The sequence below is a fragment of the Ostrinia nubilalis genome, chromosome 2 (genome assembly GCF_963855985.1).
Source record: "Ostrinia nubilalis chromosome 2, ilOstNubi1.1, whole genome shotgun sequence".
NCBI classification, from domain to species: domain Eukaryota; kingdom Metazoa; phylum Arthropoda; class Insecta; order Lepidoptera; family Crambidae; genus Ostrinia; species Ostrinia nubilalis.
In genome coordinates, this window is record NC_087089.1 from 15,503,289 (window position 1) to 15,522,799 (window position 19,511).

At 41.9% G+C, this 19,511-nt stretch overlaps 1 protein-coding gene across 1 annotated transcript in view; it reads right to left on the bottom strand.

Annotated features, from left to right (window-relative positions):
* Positions 1–769: 769 nt before the first annotated feature.
* The window catches only part of LOC135079016 (E3 ubiquitin-protein ligase RNF13), a 35,975-nt gene continuing 17,233 nt past the window's right edge, over positions 770–19,511 (bottom strand). The window contains exons 5-12 of the mRNA XM_063973648.1: positions 18,513–18,615; positions 17,543–17,654; positions 16,933–17,107; positions 15,945–16,117; positions 15,162–15,356; positions 4,739–4,834; positions 2,334–2,386; positions 770–1,019 (exon numbers count right to left, since the gene is read on the bottom strand). Coding sequence (XP_063829718.1) covers positions 824–1,019; positions 2,334–2,386; positions 4,739–4,834; positions 15,162–15,356; positions 15,945–16,117; positions 16,933–17,107; positions 17,543–17,654; positions 18,513–18,615 — 1,103 coding nt within the window. The 3' untranslated portion in view covers positions 770–823. The remainder of the gene's footprint in view (positions 1,020–2,333; positions 2,387–4,738; positions 4,835–15,161; positions 15,357–15,944; positions 16,118–16,932; positions 17,108–17,542; positions 17,655–18,512; positions 18,616–19,511) is intronic.

Here is a 19,511-nt window from a genome sequence, read left to right on the forward strand (position 1 = left end):
GCTGTGCTTATTTGGTCGAATCCACCTTAGTAATTATAGCGAACTTTATGTCATATTTCGTGGTGACTCACCGATCTCCCCCCTGCCTTCAGTATTGATCGAGTGTCCGTCCGGCGCGGGCGCAGGGACGGGCGCGGGCGCGGCGCTGTGCTTATTTGGTCGAATCCACCTTAGTAATTATAGCGAACTTTATGTCATATTTCGTGGTGACTCACCGATCTCCCCCCTGACTTCAGTATTGATCGAGTGTCCGTCCGGCGCGGGCGCGGCGCTGTGCTTATTTGGTCGAATCCACCTTAGTAATTATAGCGAACTTCACATGTCTTACACTCGTCGTCAAATAAATCGCACCTTCCGCGACAAGCACTTTGAAACGTATGCATCCCCACTTCCCACCAATATTGGCACCATTTAAAAGCCTAGTTCTAAACTTCATTTCATTAAAGGAAAGGTTTTTACCCTAAAAATGTGTTTTTAGATCCAGAGTCACTTCTTCAAAAAATAGGTAGTTACGCTTGAGTCAACTTTTATGGCCATAAAACTGTTTAGTTGGGATTAATCGCTATCCATCTGTTAAAGAGGACACGTGTAATCATTATTTGGTTTTATAACCATAAAATTTGGTCTAATTGATCCCAGAGGTGAGCCCAAAGTGAGGCCTCTTTCAAGTCACATTTATGATATACGTTAATCTTTTATTAAGAAATTAAATGTGTTTTTCTTTAAGGATATTTATTGGGCTTCCAAATAACACCAATATTGTCGGGGTACCATGATTGTGTCAGAAGAAAATCTTTAAAGTTCGCGTCGCGGAAGGTGCGGTTTATTTGATGTTGAGTGTATATCGTGGTGACTCACCGATCTCCCCCCTGACTTCAGTATTGATCGAGTGTCCGTCCGGCGCGGGCGCGGGGACGGGCGCGGGCGCGGCGCTGTGCGCTCGACGACGGGAGCGCCCGCGCCGAACTCGCCGCTCCGATACAGGCTGGAGGAGCGGCGCGGACTCTGACGCTGGTACGCTGCAAATAAACGTGACGGTGAATTCAAATCACGCACGTGATATTAGCGGAACAGTGTGCCCTGTGGCGAAAAACACAAGTTCATTGCCTGGTGATCTATCACACAGGGATTACCCTAGTTTAGACACCAGTCTCTCGCAAAGGTTCTGTTATTGTAACATTCACAATATTGTAGTGCCCATTATTCTTTGTTACCTTTGTGAAGAGAAAATAAACATTTATTTTATTATTATTATTTGTTTGTATATTTTATCTCAGCTTTAGTGCTGGTAAGATTAAAACCAGATTTATTATTGCCATTAATAAAAGAAGAAGAACTCAAATCATAAGGATATTATAGACTAGTGGTAAGACCAGCTGCTTCAGACGCAGAGGTCCCGGGATCGATTCCCAGTAAGGGCAGATTTTTCTGTTCGGTTTGGTTGGTGGTAGGGCTTGTTCTAAGTCCGCCTGGCTAGCTATCATCTTCTCATGCGAAATCATGTATTTCCTCCGCCATTTTCTGCAGTTTGGCACCTCACGTCACATCATTTTACCCAAGTCAGCCCTATAGCTTCGGCGCAGTACCGATCACTGACGTTTGTCAACAAAATGGTGCTTGACTCTTGAGACAAGCTAAATTACACCATATTCTTAATGGCATTGAGCATACATTTTTTTAAATACCTTCGTGAAGTAAAACTTCTGTACGTACGTACTACTTATTATTATTCTGTGGTAAGATAGCTTTCCAGTTGCTTTGATTTTAATAGCTTAGCAGTTCCTCTGTGGTTGAGGAATCCGGGTGAAGCTCGCTTCCACCTTCGGCCTGATCGTCACTTACCATCAGGTGAGATACAGGCCAAGAGCTTCCTCGTTGTGGATAAAAAAAGAGATGCCAACTAATGCGCTGAGTTCGAAACTCAGTGCCGCATTAAAAATTTACACACACAAAATAATCAAAATATGTGCTCATTATCCACTGCGGTATCAGTACTCGTTCGAATAATCTTTAGTACTACGCGAGCGATGTAAACCGTTTACATTATGACGTCACTGCTGTCATCGTTGCTGTCACGAGCAATGTGTTCTATTTTTGGGAATATTGCTGCGACACCGGCCCCGCCCCCTTGTCACATCACTTGAGGCAAAAAAGTTCCTGAGTTCGTTGTGGAGATCCTTGGGGGAGGTCTTTGTGCAGCAGTGAACGTCATTTGGAACTTGTAGATTACGGGTGAAATTTAAAGTGAACGAAAGGACGTCCATTGCTGGACAAAGGTTGGGCATAAGCTTCATATAAGGACAACGTGAAAAGGCAACGTGTAATATACTCACTTTTCACTATCATTAGTCGCTTGATTATTTTCTTCTGTTCCTGAAGTTGCTTCCTGAAACAATAAATTAACACTTTAGCGAAGACTTGCTTTTGTGAAGCCTCAATGTAACCTTGTTGGTGTTCAAATAAATAAATAAATAAATAAGACTTTGACCAATAAACAAATTGAATATGCAATTGACAATTACCCAGATGGTGAACCAAGTTTTACAATGTAGGGCATCTTATGTAGTTGTGATAGATATCATTTTACAATGAAAGACAGAAAGAAAGAAAATATTTTTATTTAGTCCAAACATCCTTAGACTACTTACAACAGTTACTTACTTATGTAGTTAAATTTGAACTAAAATGGCAGCCACTCAGCATGTGTTATGCTCTAGGTCAGGACCTAGCATAACGCTGGTATTCTGTGGCAGCCATATTAAGTGGATAGACACTAATATTTAAGTTTTACACAAAAAATAACACAGTGCTCTTCCAGTGTGTGTTGCGTGTGTAATGTATGTATACGCATGCGTGTGTTAGTATTATTAATCCTACCTAAAGTCTGTTCGCCGCGAGTTGATAAAAAAAAAATCAGAGGTTCTAAATCTATATACAGGGTGACTTTTGTATCAGTATCCAAATTTTAATATAATAATCTATGAAGCGAAAGACAAAACACGTATTTTTTATTTTTGTATCGTCCAGTACAAAAATGTCAAAATAAAGCACCCAGAAACAGTCTGAAAAAACACTTACACCGTGGTCACGGCTCACTCGCTTACGCACGCACACACGTACGCGCCTGCCCGCGCCGCATTTCATTCATTGCGATACGATTTATAAGTTGTCGATTTTCCCTTCATACTTTCACGGGCTTAGGACCGTCAAAATGCAAAAGATTTCAAAGTGGTAATTAGTTTTAATTAAACAGACTTACTAATATTTATGGTACAAAAATTAAATACCTACGACAATAATTACGCTATCAAAAAGAAAATAAAATCACCGAGAGCGGTAACACTACTTTTCTTGTGTACCTATTCGGGGGTATTTATCGTTATTTTCATGTGCAATAATTGAGATTGCTTACCAAACCTACCTAACCTAACAACAAACTAACAAATTATGAGTAGTTATTTTAATAATTGCCCAAAGTGCATACCATTTTTCTCCAGACAGACTTGCACGCTTTTGTACATTGTCTTTGAGTTTATTTAAAACTACAGTGTCATTTCGCACTTCGCGTCTCGTGTAGGTACTTACCTACTTGCTCGCGGATCTCGCTTCAGTTTGCCGCTAAAATCGTTCACCGGTTTGGCACTGTTGGGTTTAGTCCTTGGTTACGAAGTCTAGGTATTCCTCTGGGCCCGGTTCAAACTCTCTCCACTTAAAATGTAGCACCGAATCATTTCATAACACTCGCGCTGCGAATACATCGTTACGTTGACAGCACGACGGAACGATCGGCGCGCGCAGTGATACGCGCGTCTCGTAATGGGTTGCGCGGGCGACTGATTGAAGCGCCGCGCGGCCAGGCCGGCCGGTCGAGCGTTGCCACACGTTGCCAGCTCTCCGCTCGACCAGCTCTCCCGCAAAATGTTTACGCGCTAAGCGCGGTAACCACACTACGTGATTAATTGGTTAGGAAAAAAATAGTTGATGTTAAAATTTGACCTACCTATTTTTTATTAAAAATGTCATCTATAAACGATACCTAATGTCAGGAAAAAATTTGGATACTGATACAAAAGTCACCCTGTATATAAAAGAAAGTCGTGTTAGTTACACCACTTATAACTCAAGAACGGCTGAACCGATTTAGCTGAAAATTGTCAGGGAGGTAGTTTAGAGCCAGGAGAAGGACATAGGATACTTTTTATCCCGTTCGAAATTAAAAAAAAGTCTGCTTATTTATTGCCATTAAGGCGGAACAAAGTTCGCCGGGTCAGCTAGTTCATTATAAATTGCGGCCCGCTAATTATTTTTGTCGATATAATGAAAAAGTTGGTAGATTATCATTATTATCTCTTTTAAATTTACGGGAATTATTCCGGTTAGGGCATACGTGGGGATACGGATCAAACACGTGGCGTCCATGTGTTGGATAAAAAGTATTTCATTATTATCAAGTGGCTTATAGTGTATCCCAATGTTGGGCAAAGCCCTACCCACTGTCATACCATTAATTTCGGTCTTATGTAAAATAAATCTATTCCGTTTCACACATTGCGGCCCGGCGGCCGGGGCGCTTGACGACAGCTGCGTGGCTCGTACCATGGTACTCGACATGGTACTCGATATGAGAATGCGATAATTAAGCGACAGTCGCTATTGCAAGACATTTCATAATATTTATCAACTCTCGGCGAACAGACTTTAGATCATGTAAAAAACCAGATTGACCAATGGGCCTCACCTCAGGGTCGGCGGAGGCGCGGGTACGACGCCAGGCGTCCATGGCGCGCGCGGCGCGGCGGAACGGGTTCTCACGTTGCGGCGCGAATGTGCCGCCCTGCAACAAACGAGTTAGATCTGAGTGTCGATACAATACTCGATACTTTACTGTACAGTACCCGGCAATAAATATTGCACATCGACCTTTGGAAAGAGAATCGGTTAATTTCGGCTCGTAGAGCGTTATCTCTGTCGCACACTACCTATACGATTGACAAAACGTCATTGTCAAAACATTATTCAATGAAAATATTGTCCGAACTCTTAGTATTTCTCTTCGACAAATACTTTAACACATTGTGAACCACTTTTCTTTCACGACTATTAAAAGTTTTTAGCAATTTAATTCACAAAATCAATTGCACACATTTAAAATAAAGTTTGTTTACACTTTGACAAAACGTCATTGTCAGTCATTGTTCAAGTGCGACAGTGATAACGCTCTACGAAACCGAATTTAGCCGATTGTCTCTTTCTAAAGGTCGATGTGCAATATTTATCGCCGGGTATTGTACGTACATGCTGTGGTACATGTTACAAAATAGATATTGGCTCTGTGCACGATTACAGCGCCAACTAGCGTCCACAACTTTGTGGGCTCTGTCCCATTGACATTTAGGTCGTATCATCATCATCATCATTTCAGCCACAGGACGTCCACTGCTGAACATAGGCCTCCCCCAATGACTTCCACATCGCACGGTTGGTAGCGGCCTGCATCCAGCGCCTTCTACATTTATCAGGTCGTCGGTCCACCTTTTGGGTAGACGTCTCACGCTACGTTTTCCGGTACGTGACCTCCACTCCAGAACCTTGCTGCCCCATCGGCCGTCAGTTCTGCGTACTATATGCCCTGCCCATTGCCACTTCAGCTTGCTAATCCGTCGGGCTATGTCAGTGACTTTGTCGGAAAACCATAATTACTATCGGTGTTAGCTATTCATTTCCGTTTTTGCTCTCGCTCTCATCAAATGGTGATTCTTTGCGATAGAACGAGACGACATAACCAGAAATAGATAGTTAACACTGTGACCTCAGATCATAGAAGGGAATAGATGTGAAACGGGGGCGTGGCGCGTGTCTCCGCGATATGCCCAGAAACGAACATCGGCCGCGTAGCTAGGTTAGTCGCGATTCAGTCGTACTAAGGAAATGTTCTCCGATATTTTGGATAATGCGTCGTTACGTGCAATAAAACAAGTGAAACGAAGAACTACAGGAACAATGGAGTCATTTACTACATGTAAGTATTGCAAATCCATTGGTATTTTGCTTATAAATAAAAAAACTAAACATTTTTACGAACGAATTCAGTGCCGTAACAGTTACTGCGATATCGAAATCAGTGGTGATAAAAATTTTAACACACTTGTACATTGACGATTTAGTTAGCAACCACTTTATGTCATGCTCAACTACTGCGCAATGTATTTAATTTCTTCCGATATCCACTGTCGTGTGAAAATACACAGTACGGCCGCATGTGCCGGTCGTAACATAGTGCCGTGCTCGTGTTCTAATGCGGTTTCCTATTATCGATAAATAGAAGTAAATTATAATTTTCTATTTTGTAATTTTAAATAAAAAAATGATGTGTTACTTACGGTTATAAGATTTTACAAAAAAAATAATAACAGTAGAAGTAATTATTAGTAACTGTCAACTATGTAATTACTATAAGAGCTAGTTGAAAGCCTAATATAGGCATTATTTTTGATAAACATATGCGGTACGCAGATCGCCATAATTAAAAAGTAAATGCGTGATAGTAGTTAAGAGCCATTTTACATTTTCGTGCGAAATTCTAAGATTTTGGAAGCATGAATTACTATCTTAAGCAACACCCAGAGATTATTTAATAACTGCGAAAGATAGGTCAATCCTTGGTGTTGACCATTAATGAAACGGATTTACTAAAATTCTTTTGCTTAATTCACAGTGCCCCATCTCCCACAACCATTTTACGGATAAATTGCCGCAGACTCAATTTCAAAGTCCTGTATCTATTATTTATGCTCATATATAGTATATTAATATATATTAATCGCTTAAAAATATATAGTAATCATCGGACATATATTCTTGTAGTCCATTAATGAAATAAGATTCTTGAATTTCATTACCATTATTGAGTAAAATCTAAAAATAAATTGGCAAATTTGAAGATTAACGTCACATTTTGATCGTGGTTTTTGGTTTAAAAACACAGCAATAACTGCAATAAAAGTATCCCAAAATAAAGAATATTCATTGTAGAATTGATTTCTACAGTTATTGTTTAAATATTAGTAACCACTTTGTCAAAATATTGATGTGAATATCAGTATAAATTACAATGCGCAAGCCGACATCGATTAGTATGGCGCGAGCGCCCGTCAAGGCAGGACCTGTGTCATTTTTCCCGCCGTGACGTTTACGTGCGTTCGTGTCGTAAAGCGGTGATTTGTACGGCGACCAAATACATTTGATACTATGCCGAGAGGCTGTTTCGAGTCGGCCGGCCGAGCAGAAATTGAAATGATGAATTTTAATTTCTTTGACGGATCTGGGTGTAACTATGTATAATATGTAGGATTGTAGGTACCATGTATTTAATTTAATAAATAAATTATAAAAAAGTATATCCATTATGCTAGCACCCTTAACACAAGCATATTGGTTGCCTACTTTTGGACTAGATGGCGCTGTGAAATTGTTCAAAGATTTGTTTATTTATTTATCCGCTTTGAGTTTTGTTTCGTGAAGAAAAAAAAGAAGCGTTTTGTTTCGAGAGGGAAGCTTTGTTGTTAAATCTATAGTAATAAAAGAGGAAAGATTTGATTGTTTGTTTGTTTGTTTGGAGGCAATAGCTCCGAAAAAAAATTCTTTCACGATTTAGAATCCTAATTTTTTTTCTATGTAGGCTATAAAATATTTTCAAAAACTATATTATAGTACAAAATCTTTGATAAAATTCGACGTTTAATAAATAAATTAGATAACATATTAATACTTTTTTTTCAGTACGATTTTAGTACTTGTTTTTCAGAAATTCTACGATTTAACTAAACTTCTAGTGTTTATATTTTATGCATAATTTATTAACTTCTAAAATATACATATATCCTATTGATAGATGACGTGCTTCGTATTTTATTAAAATTATTACCTGACTATGTTAAAAAGGTGTGGAATGTTATTTTGGAGATAACTTGGTTCCATAGAAATATAGAGAGATGCTAAGTAATGCGCTGAGTTCGAAACTCAGTGTCGTATTAGAAATTCACACACACAAAGAAATCAAATTATGTGCTCATTATCCACTGCGGTATCAGTATTCAACGTTCGAATAATCTTTAGTACTATGCAAGCAATATAAACTGTTTACATAATGACGTCGCTACTGTCATCATTGCTTTCACAAGCAATATGTTCCAATTTGTCCCTTGTCACATTTCCCTTTAGTTTCTGTGATCTGTGCTTGTTTCTAAGTTGATATCAATGAAATATTCCTTAGTACTTTTGATTTAATTTTTTTTTGACACGTGTTTGAAAAATCAAGGTCAGATTACAATAAAATAACAAGTGAAAACGTAACATTGCATTGCAACTCGCAATTTCGCAATATTGATGAGGAGATCCCATTGGAAAGTCTGTATTCATTCCTAGGATTCCCCTAACACCATCAAATTCAAGAGAATTCAAGAGAGTGCAGTTTCCCATCTCATGCTTAGGGACCACGGTTTAAAATAGTGTGGTTGCATAGAGCCTACAACGGGCAACCGCGTGCGCGTTGGCGCCCTCACGAGTTTTAGCGGAGTTCCACATGGTAGCGGGAGTAGACTTAATGGAAATCTATGCTTCTCCGACGACCAGTTGTATGTGGCATACTCCAGAGTATGCGCACACAATAGCCTGGTGATTTTAGCACCTGAAGGAAAAAAAAAAACATTGTTTACAAAGAAATCTGCGGCAGGTGTAGTGTTTTAATTTTGTTTTAGAAAGATCTCATAATTTTGTAAGTATTCAAATATTTAAACATAATAATTTGTAGATTTTATATCAAAAAATATAATCATTTATTTTAACAAAATTAATTTTCTTAGAATATTTTAATTCTATTAGAACCATTTTCCACTTCATCGCAGAAGAAGTCGCGGGCAAAAAGCTAGTATGAAATATGTAGTATTGCCCGCGGCTTCATACGCTTGAAATTTAGTTTGTCACAGATCGTCATAAATTATAGCCTAACATTGTTATTCTGGTCGACGCCAGGGATGGATGAGCGTCGCTGTCGCTGGCGACAGGGTCTTCTGGTTCAGGGTTCATGGCGTAGGTCTCAGGCAAAATGAAATCCACTCGTAGAAATTAATAAATTCAGTGTATTCACGAAAATAATTACACACAGCACTAGAGTCGTATCGGAACTGAGTGAACCAAAGGTCTTGCGATAGGAACTTCCGACCCGAGTGATAGTTGAACACAGACTGCCTAGTACTGCTGTACTGTACTGTAAAGTTTCATCAAAATCTGTTCAGTAGTTTTTGCGTGAAAGTGTAACAAACATCCAGACATCCACACAAACTTTCGTATTTATAATATTAGTAAGACTAGTAAGAAGTAAGATAGTAAGGGCTGATTTTTCAATCGTCAGATAACTTTTAACTGAAGAAAAAGTTTGGCACATTGACAGTTTCAGTATGGGAAATATGTCAAAATGACAAGGTTATTCTTCAGATAAAAGATATCTGAGGATTGAAAAATCAGCCCTAAGATGAATTATTTTAGTTATTTGTTTACTTATAATAATATTTATTTATTTATTTCTTAGCTCTGTCTGATAAAATGGATCTGGAGGAGATGCAATGGCCACCTCCGTAACAAAACAATAGAACCCTATGAAGTTTGGGCTTGTGTGATTCGCCTTGACGAATATTTCGTATCCAGGGCCCGATGATGGAGCTGTAAAGGGGCAGATTTTTTTTTCACTATGTGACTGTCTTTATTTTGTACTTAATATATATTTTACATATTATACCTATTCGTGTTTCATTATGAATCGAAATATAAAAGACTTATTAAACTCTATCAAAAATTTAAATTAATTTATCAAGTTTGAATACCTCATTCTACCTTAAAATTAATAACTTAAATCAAGTCTTAATACGGTCACGGCTCAAGATTTTTTTGTCCATTTCAGCGTTCTTTTTACTCTTTTGACGTTGCGTTGACAGCTTTTACCTAAATTCGCGCGGAATATTTTTGTGAAATGGCTCTTAATAATAACGTGTAATAATAAAAAGGTTTTCATTCATAAGCATTTTGTGAAATCAGTTTCGAGCCTTGCCCCTAGAGATTTAAAGTATCGATATCTTGTCGACTCCATTTTATCTTTGTTCTCTCACTAGCGTTTTCAAAGTGTGCGTCACGTCACGCGGCCATTGATTGGCCATAAGGCATGCCTTCTGGCCAATCACAGCACTTTTAAGCCGGTTGCACATGTTGTCGTAGACTCTCAGTCGCTTTGTTTTTACACAGTTGAATGTGTGTGTGGGAGCTGTGGTGGGGGAAATGTGGGGACACTGGTTCTCGTTGTAGTTACGCGCGATTTCATATCTATTCTCTTTCTATGATCTGAGACTGTGACCGATAGTACATGTAGGTAGATGTTATAAAATAGATAAGACAAGTGTTATGGACTTTGTTGGGGAGGCAAATCAGAGGCTAGAAGAGAGAAGGCGTATTTGAGCCATTTAATTTTGCTTGATCTTGATGATATATTATTACGTACGAGACAAGATGACACTGAACTGAGATTCAGCCCACTATAACTTCGGATAGATCCCAATGAAACTTTAAGCCTCACCTGTGGCTCGGCCTCCAACAACGGTTCTGTATCATCCGAATCGTCGGAGTCCCTGCGCGCGCGCGCGTCCCGCTCGCCGGCGGCCAGCACGCGGCGCTTGCACACGGGACACACGCGACGGGTCTGTGTTACCTCGGGATTAGTCCCACCTTTCTTTGCCACTGCTGCAAATCCAATCCAACAGAAGATTCTGGATGCGATACGGAGTCGAGCAAGGACCTGTTTATTACCAGGATCTCACGAGTAGTCGCTGAAACTGGATCGCGCTGCGCGAGTTCGCGCACTCCTGGCACACAATAGGCGAAGTTTTGAGAAGAAGTGATGACATTTATCAACGATAGCAGCCCGACGGCACAAAGACCACCGAGTCCACCGTGGTCCAGTGTACTCGCGACGCCTCTAACCGTCAGAAATGGAAGCACATCGCCAGGAGAGCTACCCTCGGAGTTGACATTACCCCACCATGTACACACGGCCACACTGTTAACTATCCATTTCCGTTTTTGCTCTCGCTCTCATCAAATGGTAATTCTTTGCGATAGAACGAGACGACATGACAGGCAATGGATAGTTATAGTATGACCGCTTAAATGAGTTCTCGCCTGCGGAACGTTTGCCGTTAACTACTTCACTGTGACTTCATATATCTAGTGAACTTTTTTGATTTTATCTCTTGTTTAACGATCCCGCCCGCTTCTCAAGATATGTGACGTCACAGTGAAGTGGTTAACGGTAAACGTTCCGCAGGCGAGGACTCATTTAAGCGGTTATACTATAACACTGTTGCCGATGGTACCTCGTCAACGCAACCACGACCACTCTGACGAGAGTGGCCGACCAAGAAGAAACCTGACCTGTGTCAACACTTGCGGCTCGGCGTCCAACAGCGGCTCAGTGTCGTCGGAGTCCCTGCGCGCGCGCGCCTCCCGCTCGCCGGCGGCCAGCACGCGGCGCTTGCACACGGGACACACGCGACGGGTCTGTGTTACCTCGGGATTAATCCCACCTTTCTTTGCCACTGCTGCAAATCCAATCCAACAGAAGACGCTGGATGCGATACGGAGTCGAGCAAGGACCTGTTTATTACCAGGATCTCACGAGTAGTCGCTGAAACTGGATCGCGCTGCGTGTGTTCGCGCACTCCTGGCACACAATAGGCGAAGTTTTGAGAAGATTTGATGACATTTATCAACGATAGCAGCCCGACGGCACAAAGACCACTGAGTCCACCGTGGTCCAGTGTGCTCGCGACGCCTTAACCGTCAGAAACGGAAGCACATCGCCAGGGGAGCTACCTTCGGAGATGACATTACCCCACCATGTACACACGGCCACACTGTTAACTATCCATTTCCGTTTTTGCTCTCGCTCTCATCAAATGGTAATTCTTTGCGATAGAACGAGACGACATGACAGGCAATGGATAGTTATAGTATGACCGCTTAAATGAGTTCTCGCCTGCGGAACGTTTACCGTTAACCACTTCACTGTGACTTCATATATCTTGAGAACTATCTAGTGAACTTTTTTGATTTTACCTCTTGTTTAACGATCCCGCCCGCTTCTTGGTTAACGGTAAACGTTCCGCAGGCGAGAACTCATTTAAGCGGTTATACTATAACACTGTTGCCGATGGTACCTTGTCAACGCAACCACGACCACTCTGACAAGAGTGGCCGACTAAGAAGAAACCTGACCTGTGTCAACACTTGTGGCTCGGCGTCCAACAACGGTTCTGTATCATCGGAATCGTCGGAGTCCCTGCGCGCGCGCGCCTCCCGCTCGCCGGCGGCCAGCACGCGGCGCTTGCACACGGGACACACGCGACGGGTCTGTGTTACCTCGGGATTAATCCCACCTTTCTTTGCCACTGCTGCAAATCCAATCCAACAGAAGACGCTGGATGCGATACGGAGTCGAGCAAGGACCTGTTTATTACCAGGATCTCACGAGTAGTCGCTGAAACTGGATCGCGCTGCGTGTGTTCGCGCACTCCTGGCACACAATAGGCGAAGTTTTGAGAAGAAGTGATGACATTTATCGACGATAGCAGCCCGACGGCACAAAGACCACTGAGTCCACCATGGTCCAGTGTACTCGCGACGCCTCTAATCGTCAGAAATGGAAGCACATCGCCAGGAGAGCTACCCTCAGAGATGACATTACCCCACCATGTACCTCGTCAGCGCAACCACGACCACTCTGACAAGAAACTGTGCTCAACCCGTGCTCCTTTTAGTCTCAGAATGTCCAATTTACAAAATGTAAGTGGTTGCAAAATGTCCAAGTCTCAAAGTTTAGTGTCTCAAGAAATTATGCCTTTGGGGAGGCCTTTATCCAGCAGTGGACTTCATTTGGCTGAAACGAACGAACGAACGAAGAAATTATGAAATGAAAAAAAAAAAAAAAAAAAAACTATTAGAAACTTTGAAATTTTAAACTTGGACATTTCGCAATTTGGAAATTCTGAGACTAAACCGAGTGCTCGACTAAGAAGAAGAAATCACGGCACGGACAGCTCGAGCAGTTAGTCAGCGATCAACATACACGGACCACTCTTGTAGTCAAGAGTCAACAGCTTGAAGCTGCCAGTGATAACTGCTCGAGCAGTTGGTATTAACATAAATGCTCAACAAATCACAAGCGCGCGCGCCGTGGAATAAATAAATAAATAATAAATAAAATAAATAAAAACTTTATTTGTAGCCAATTACAATTGTGCATAGACAAAATGAAACGTTAATGACTGCAGTAGTCAAAGACTGTGTCGCAGTCATTAGCGCCTTCCTCTACAGACGCTATAAATAAACAATTAAGGTTACTAATAAATAACTTAATACTTATTTAGCTTTAACTGAATACCTACATGAATTGAATATGAGATGAACTTACAATAACAAAAGAAAACCAACATGTGTGTGTGTGTGTGTGTGTGCGTGTGTGTGTTTGTGTTCAATGTAAGGAAGGAATCAGGCTGATGTATATATATTTTTTTTAGTATTATTTAATCAAAGACTCAACCATATCGTATTCAAGCTTGAGAAGCCACTCTGTTATTTTTTTCTTACAGTGATAACTATTTAAGGAATAAATATTTAATTCTTTATTTATTTTATTATAAAGGAGTGGAGCTATATAATTGTACTGGTGCTTTACAAGAAGTGTGAAGAAAGTGGGCGGAGGTAACTGCGCGAGAGCTGTCGACAGCTCGAGCAGTCAGTGTATGGCTGGCGACTGCTTGACCGCACGATGAAAATTCACCGTGCTGTCGACCGCCCGAATCAGTTGCAACTGCTCGAGCGGTTCGTGTATGTGCGTCCATAGAACTCTGCAGTTCACTGTGCAGTCGCAGCTTGAAGCTGTCGACCCTGACAGTTTCAAGCGGTCTGTGTATTGCCGGCCTTGAAATCTCACCTGTGTCAACACTTGTGGCTCGGCGTCCAACAGCGGCTCAGTGTCGTCGGAGTCCCTGCGCGCGCGCGCCTCCCGCTCGCCGGCGGCCAGCACGCGGCGCTTGCACACGGGACACACGCGACGGGTCTGTGTTACCTCGGGAACCTTTAACCTTTGCCACTGCTGCAAATCCAATCCAACAGAAGACGCTGGATGCGATACGGAGCCGAGCAAGGACCTGTTTATCACCAGGACCTTCCTAGTAGTCGTAGTAACTGGCACACAATCAGGCGATGTTTTGAGAAGTGATGACATTTATCAACGATAGCAGCCCGACGCGAAGTACTGTATTTGTGGTGTCAAGCCCCAGAAGGGGGAGAATTGACTATGAGAAGGGACATGGATCAGATAAATTTGTAGGGAGTCAAGCAAAGCGCCCGGGGAAAGGAGCCCTGAGCAAGAACCCGCGCGCTCTCCCGAGATTCGTTTCGTATGCTATGAGGCAGGAAGAACCATGGGTGGCGGTGGGATTTGTTGCAAATCCTGTATAGTCTCTGTTTAGTTTGAAGCCTCAGCTTCATTACTCGAGAAGTTGGCCAAGGTTTAGAAGTAGATTTTTTTTAGATAGTTTTGCCGCCATGCCCTTTGCTTCGAGCAATCTCGCCTCGCCTCGTCGGACTTGCGACTATTGTCGGTTTTTTAGAGTCAGAGCGTTCCGAAATTTGAACGTGTTTAAATGCTTCCACAGACTAAACGCGGGTCAGTTGCAGCGCGGCAGCAGGCACACTGAAGGCAGCGCAGTTCCAAAGCAGTTGCAACGCGGGCGGTTGTCAAAAATTTTAATATTCGAAAACCGCTGTCAACACGCTGCTACCGCCTTGCGTCCGGTGTGTCATGCTAATATGGCCGCCATAGTAATGCAACAGCGCGGGCCCGCGCTCGCGCCGCTTCTGTCCCGCTCCCGCGCCGCCTCGTTTGTCGTTCGGCAGTTGCAGTGCGGCGCGGTTGGAGCGCGAGCCCACGTTTAAATTTGATGTGTCACATCTTCAAACTTCAAAGAGTTTCTTGTATTACAACTTGCACCGGCCCGTATCCAAACTGCGCTGCTACTGCCCTGCGTTTGGTCTGCCCAAGGCTTTAATCTTACCTGTGTCAACACTTGTGGCTCGGCCTCCAACAACGGTTCTGTATCATCCGAGTCGTCGGAGTCCCTGCGCGCGCGCGCCTCCCGCTCGCCGGCGGCCAGCACGCGGCGCTTGCACACGGGACACACGCGACGGGTCTGTGTTACCTCGGGATTAATCCCACCTTTCTTTGCCTTTGCCACTGCTGCAAATCCAATCTAACAGAAGATGCTGGATGCGATACGGAGAGCCGAGCAAGGACCTGTTTATTACCAGGATCTCACGAGTAGTCGCTGAAACTAGATCGCGCTGCGTGTGTTCGCGCACTCCTGGCACACAATAGGCGAAGTTTTGAGAAGAAGTGATGACATTTATCAACGATAGCAGCCCGACGGCACAAAGACCACTGAGTCCACCATGGTCCAATGTACTCGCGACGCCTCTAACCATCAGAAATGGAGGCACGTCGCCAGGAGAACTACCCTCAGAGATGACATTACCCCACCGTGTACCTCGTCAGTCGTCAGCGCAACCACGACCACTCTGACAAGAAACCGTGCTCAACCCGTGCTCATTTAGTCTCAGAATGTCCAATTTGCAAAATGTCAAGTGGTTGCAAAATGTCAAAGTCCCAAAATGTCCAAGTTGCGAAATGTCCAAGTTTCAAAAGTTTAAAGTTTCTTAAGAAATTATGAAATGAAAAAAAACTCTTTATTAGAAACTTTGAACTTTTAACACTTGGACATTTTGCGAATTGGACATTCTGAGACTAAACCGAGTGCTCGATTAAGAAGAAGAAACCTCACCTGCGTCAACACTTGTGGCTCGGCCTCCAACAACGGTTCTGTATCATCGGAGTCGTCGGAGTCCCTGCGCGCGCGCGCCTCCCGCTCGCCGGCGGCCAGCACGCGGCGCTTGCACACGGGACACACGCGACGGTTCTGCGTCAGCCACGGGTCTACGCACTTCGCGTGGTATGCTGGAAATTGACAAAACATTTGCAATTCATTTTGAACTTTTTGAATCAGGTGCGATTGTGGTCAAATACCTGCCTTGTTATGCAAAAAAAAAAAAAAAACTTATAATATACCACTAAATTTTTATCACAGAAAAAAAAAATTCTGGGTAATGAGTTATTGATACTGACCCTATTTATGCAAAAAAAAAGTTAAAGTTACTCAAAATTTCCTCCCAAAATTGGTAATTTATGGACACACGCGTCGCTAGCACTATTTACGTAAGATAATGTAACACTTATTAGAACTCAAAATTACTTGAAATGTTGCATTAAAATGGTCTAAGTTAGCTAAGTAAGTAATAATAACACTGGAAGCGTGGTCGAAACAGACATAGCGGAGTGCCCCAGCTGTGACGCGTAAAATACGTAATAATAACTTTATGAAAAAAATTTTTTTTATGTACTTTATATTTTTCACATATTTCTACATAACCTGTTAAAATTTTTTCGGTGATAAAAATGTAGTGGTGTATAATAAGGTTCAAATTCGCAGAAAAAATGGTTGACATTTTATGGCTTTATGAGAGAGTAAGGAACGCCTCATCATGATATTGCAACTATTGGCCTAACTCACGTATTTTGAAACAGACAAAATCTCGTTGACGTTTAGAAGTCATCCTATTGAAAAACAGTCCTAAATCCGTATTCATTTCATTGTCATTTCGATTTCGCGACAGCAATATAATTACGCGCGAGCGATAAGGATGGGTAGCTTGGGGTCATTGGACAAAATTCTACGTGCTCACAGACCAGACTATACAATAAATAATACCAACCATGTGCACACGGCAACACTCGCAGTCGCTCGCCTTCCTGGTAGTCGTCCAGACAGATGGCACAGGTCTCGTACGGGTCTCCCTTGCTGAACTTGCACGTCGGGATCTTCTTGAGAGACCGGTTCGGCAGGCGGTGTCTACGCGCTCTGCGGCGGTCTTTTATGCATTTCACTATCTGGAAATACGAATATAATATTAAAAATAAGCAAGTAATTTTACACGTTTTTAATTCGCATGGATTTGATAATGTCATAACATAAGATTTAAATTGTCATCAGTAGAGTAGTGGCAAGACGCGATACTGCCATAGATTTTTTAAGAAAGTGAAGCTATAGTGTCACTTTTTATAAACTTAATTATAGAATTATTTCAAAGCTATCGTAAATACGTTATTTACGTTTTAGTTTAGGTGGGTTGGTAGGAATTGCGAGTTTCAGGGCTAAAATATTTTATCTTTACTTATGAAGTATTATTCATTTTTAGACAATTTGTGTCTTAGTTATAGTTTATGGTGTTAAATACCCAATTAACTTGATGCTATTCAACTTCTGAGCTGTTTTGGGCACCTTATTTCTACGCACCGTACGATGATAAACTGATGATGACTCACCATGAAGATGATGATGATGATGAGGCAGAGCGCCACCACCACCGCAAACGGCAGCAACAAGTGCGTGTTGATGTCGAACGGCTCGTCACCGTTCACCATTATGTAATAATTACTGCAACAATTGAAACAAAATCACATAATTTATGTCAAGGCCAAGCCTCCCACTAGGTGGTCCGACGATCTGGTGAAGGTCGCGGGAGGTGCCTGGATGCGAGCGGCGCAGAACCGGTCTTTGTGGAAATCCTTGGAGCAGGCCTTTGTCCAGCAGTGGACGTCTTTCCGCTGAAACGAACGAACGAACGAATTTACTTATGTCAAAAAAGTATCCTACATTTCATTGTTTATATAGCTGTAGATGGGGCAGTAAGGTTCTGGAGTGGAGGCCGCGTACCGGAAAACGCAGCGTGGGACGTCCACCAACAAGGTGGGCCGACGACATCATAAAGGTAGCAGGAAGGCGCTGGACGCAGGCCGCTACCAACCGGGCAGCATGGAAAGCATTGGGGGAAGCCTATGTTCAGCAGTGGACGTCCTATGGCTGAAATGATGATGATGATGATGACTGCGACACGGGAGGGTGTTTTTTGTTACGTCAAATGTCAGCGAGACTTCAGATTTGTATGCTCTCTCACGTCATAATACGTCAAAAATCACCTCTCCCATATCTCAGTTAAGCCTTAGATCTTGTAAACGGGTAGGGTAAGTAACTGCCCTTACTTGTATACCCTCGTCTCAAAAATGCACCTTATATTCATGACGTTAGGACTTACCGTGGGAAATTGGCTGGCATGTTTGAGTGATAGAGTTGCAGAGTTTAGGTACTCCCAGTATGATGATTAGCTCCAACTGTAGTTTCATTCATTGATTCAGGTTTGCAAACTCCAATGTATTAAATTCTCTTCAAAGCCCCGTTTTAGTTCATTACTTCACGGATATTAAATACATGAGTGGGGCAAACGTGGATACTGACCGTGAGGTGTAATTGTAGTCATCAGCAAGCAAGATGCCAGTCTTTTCGCTGACGAACACGGACGGAATACTAATGTTGAAGGAGTTTTTTGCTGACATTGTTTCTGAAATGGAAAAATTACATAATTATAGAATACATTAGGTATAAGGTGAACTAAAATGCAATAAAATATTCAAATCAATGAAAGAACAGGCATAGCAGGCATCTTCATCCATGGATAGATTTATTCTATGAAAGTATAATAAGATCTTCCTTTTAACGTAGCTTCTCCTTTGCGAGAATTTCATTTTCATAAGTATATTATCCTGTATTTCAGTACGAAATTGTATTCACATTTATGTAGAACTGGATATGTTCCTAAATTCTTTTTTATTGCCGCTAATCTCAGGAAGTACTGGTCCGATTTGAATAAATATTTTTGTGTAGGATAGCCCATTTATCGAGGACGGCTTTAGGCTACATAACATCACCCTACAGCCAATAGGAGCGAAGTCGCGGGAACAGCTATTTTCATATTTTGAAAACCGAACTTCCACTTATTATTTATCCCACTTGCAGTATTGTTTTAACCCAATAATAAATAAGAATAACACATTAAACTTCACTAGTTGAGCCGTTATTATCTAGCACAAATAACGAGGTAAATAGGGCTACGCACTTAGTATCACTGCGCATGTTTATGCGGAATAACAACAAATCCGATATTTTTCTTGTTGGTTCCATATTGAGTTTGATCGGCGTGAAATGTATGCGTCAATTCCTCTCTCTACAGGGATGATAACTGAGGTACTTTGCATACTTTAGCTTGAAGAAGCAACAGTGTAGGGTTGACACTGAGACGAACACAACATACAAAATGTTTCAAGGTGTGTCAAAGTATGTAAATGGTTTCAATTCAATGAATATTACATGACCAAGCCCTAAACTACAGCTTATGCACGTCGTTACGTCAGGACATCAGACTATTTTTTATTTTTTTCTAAAATTTATGTATTTATT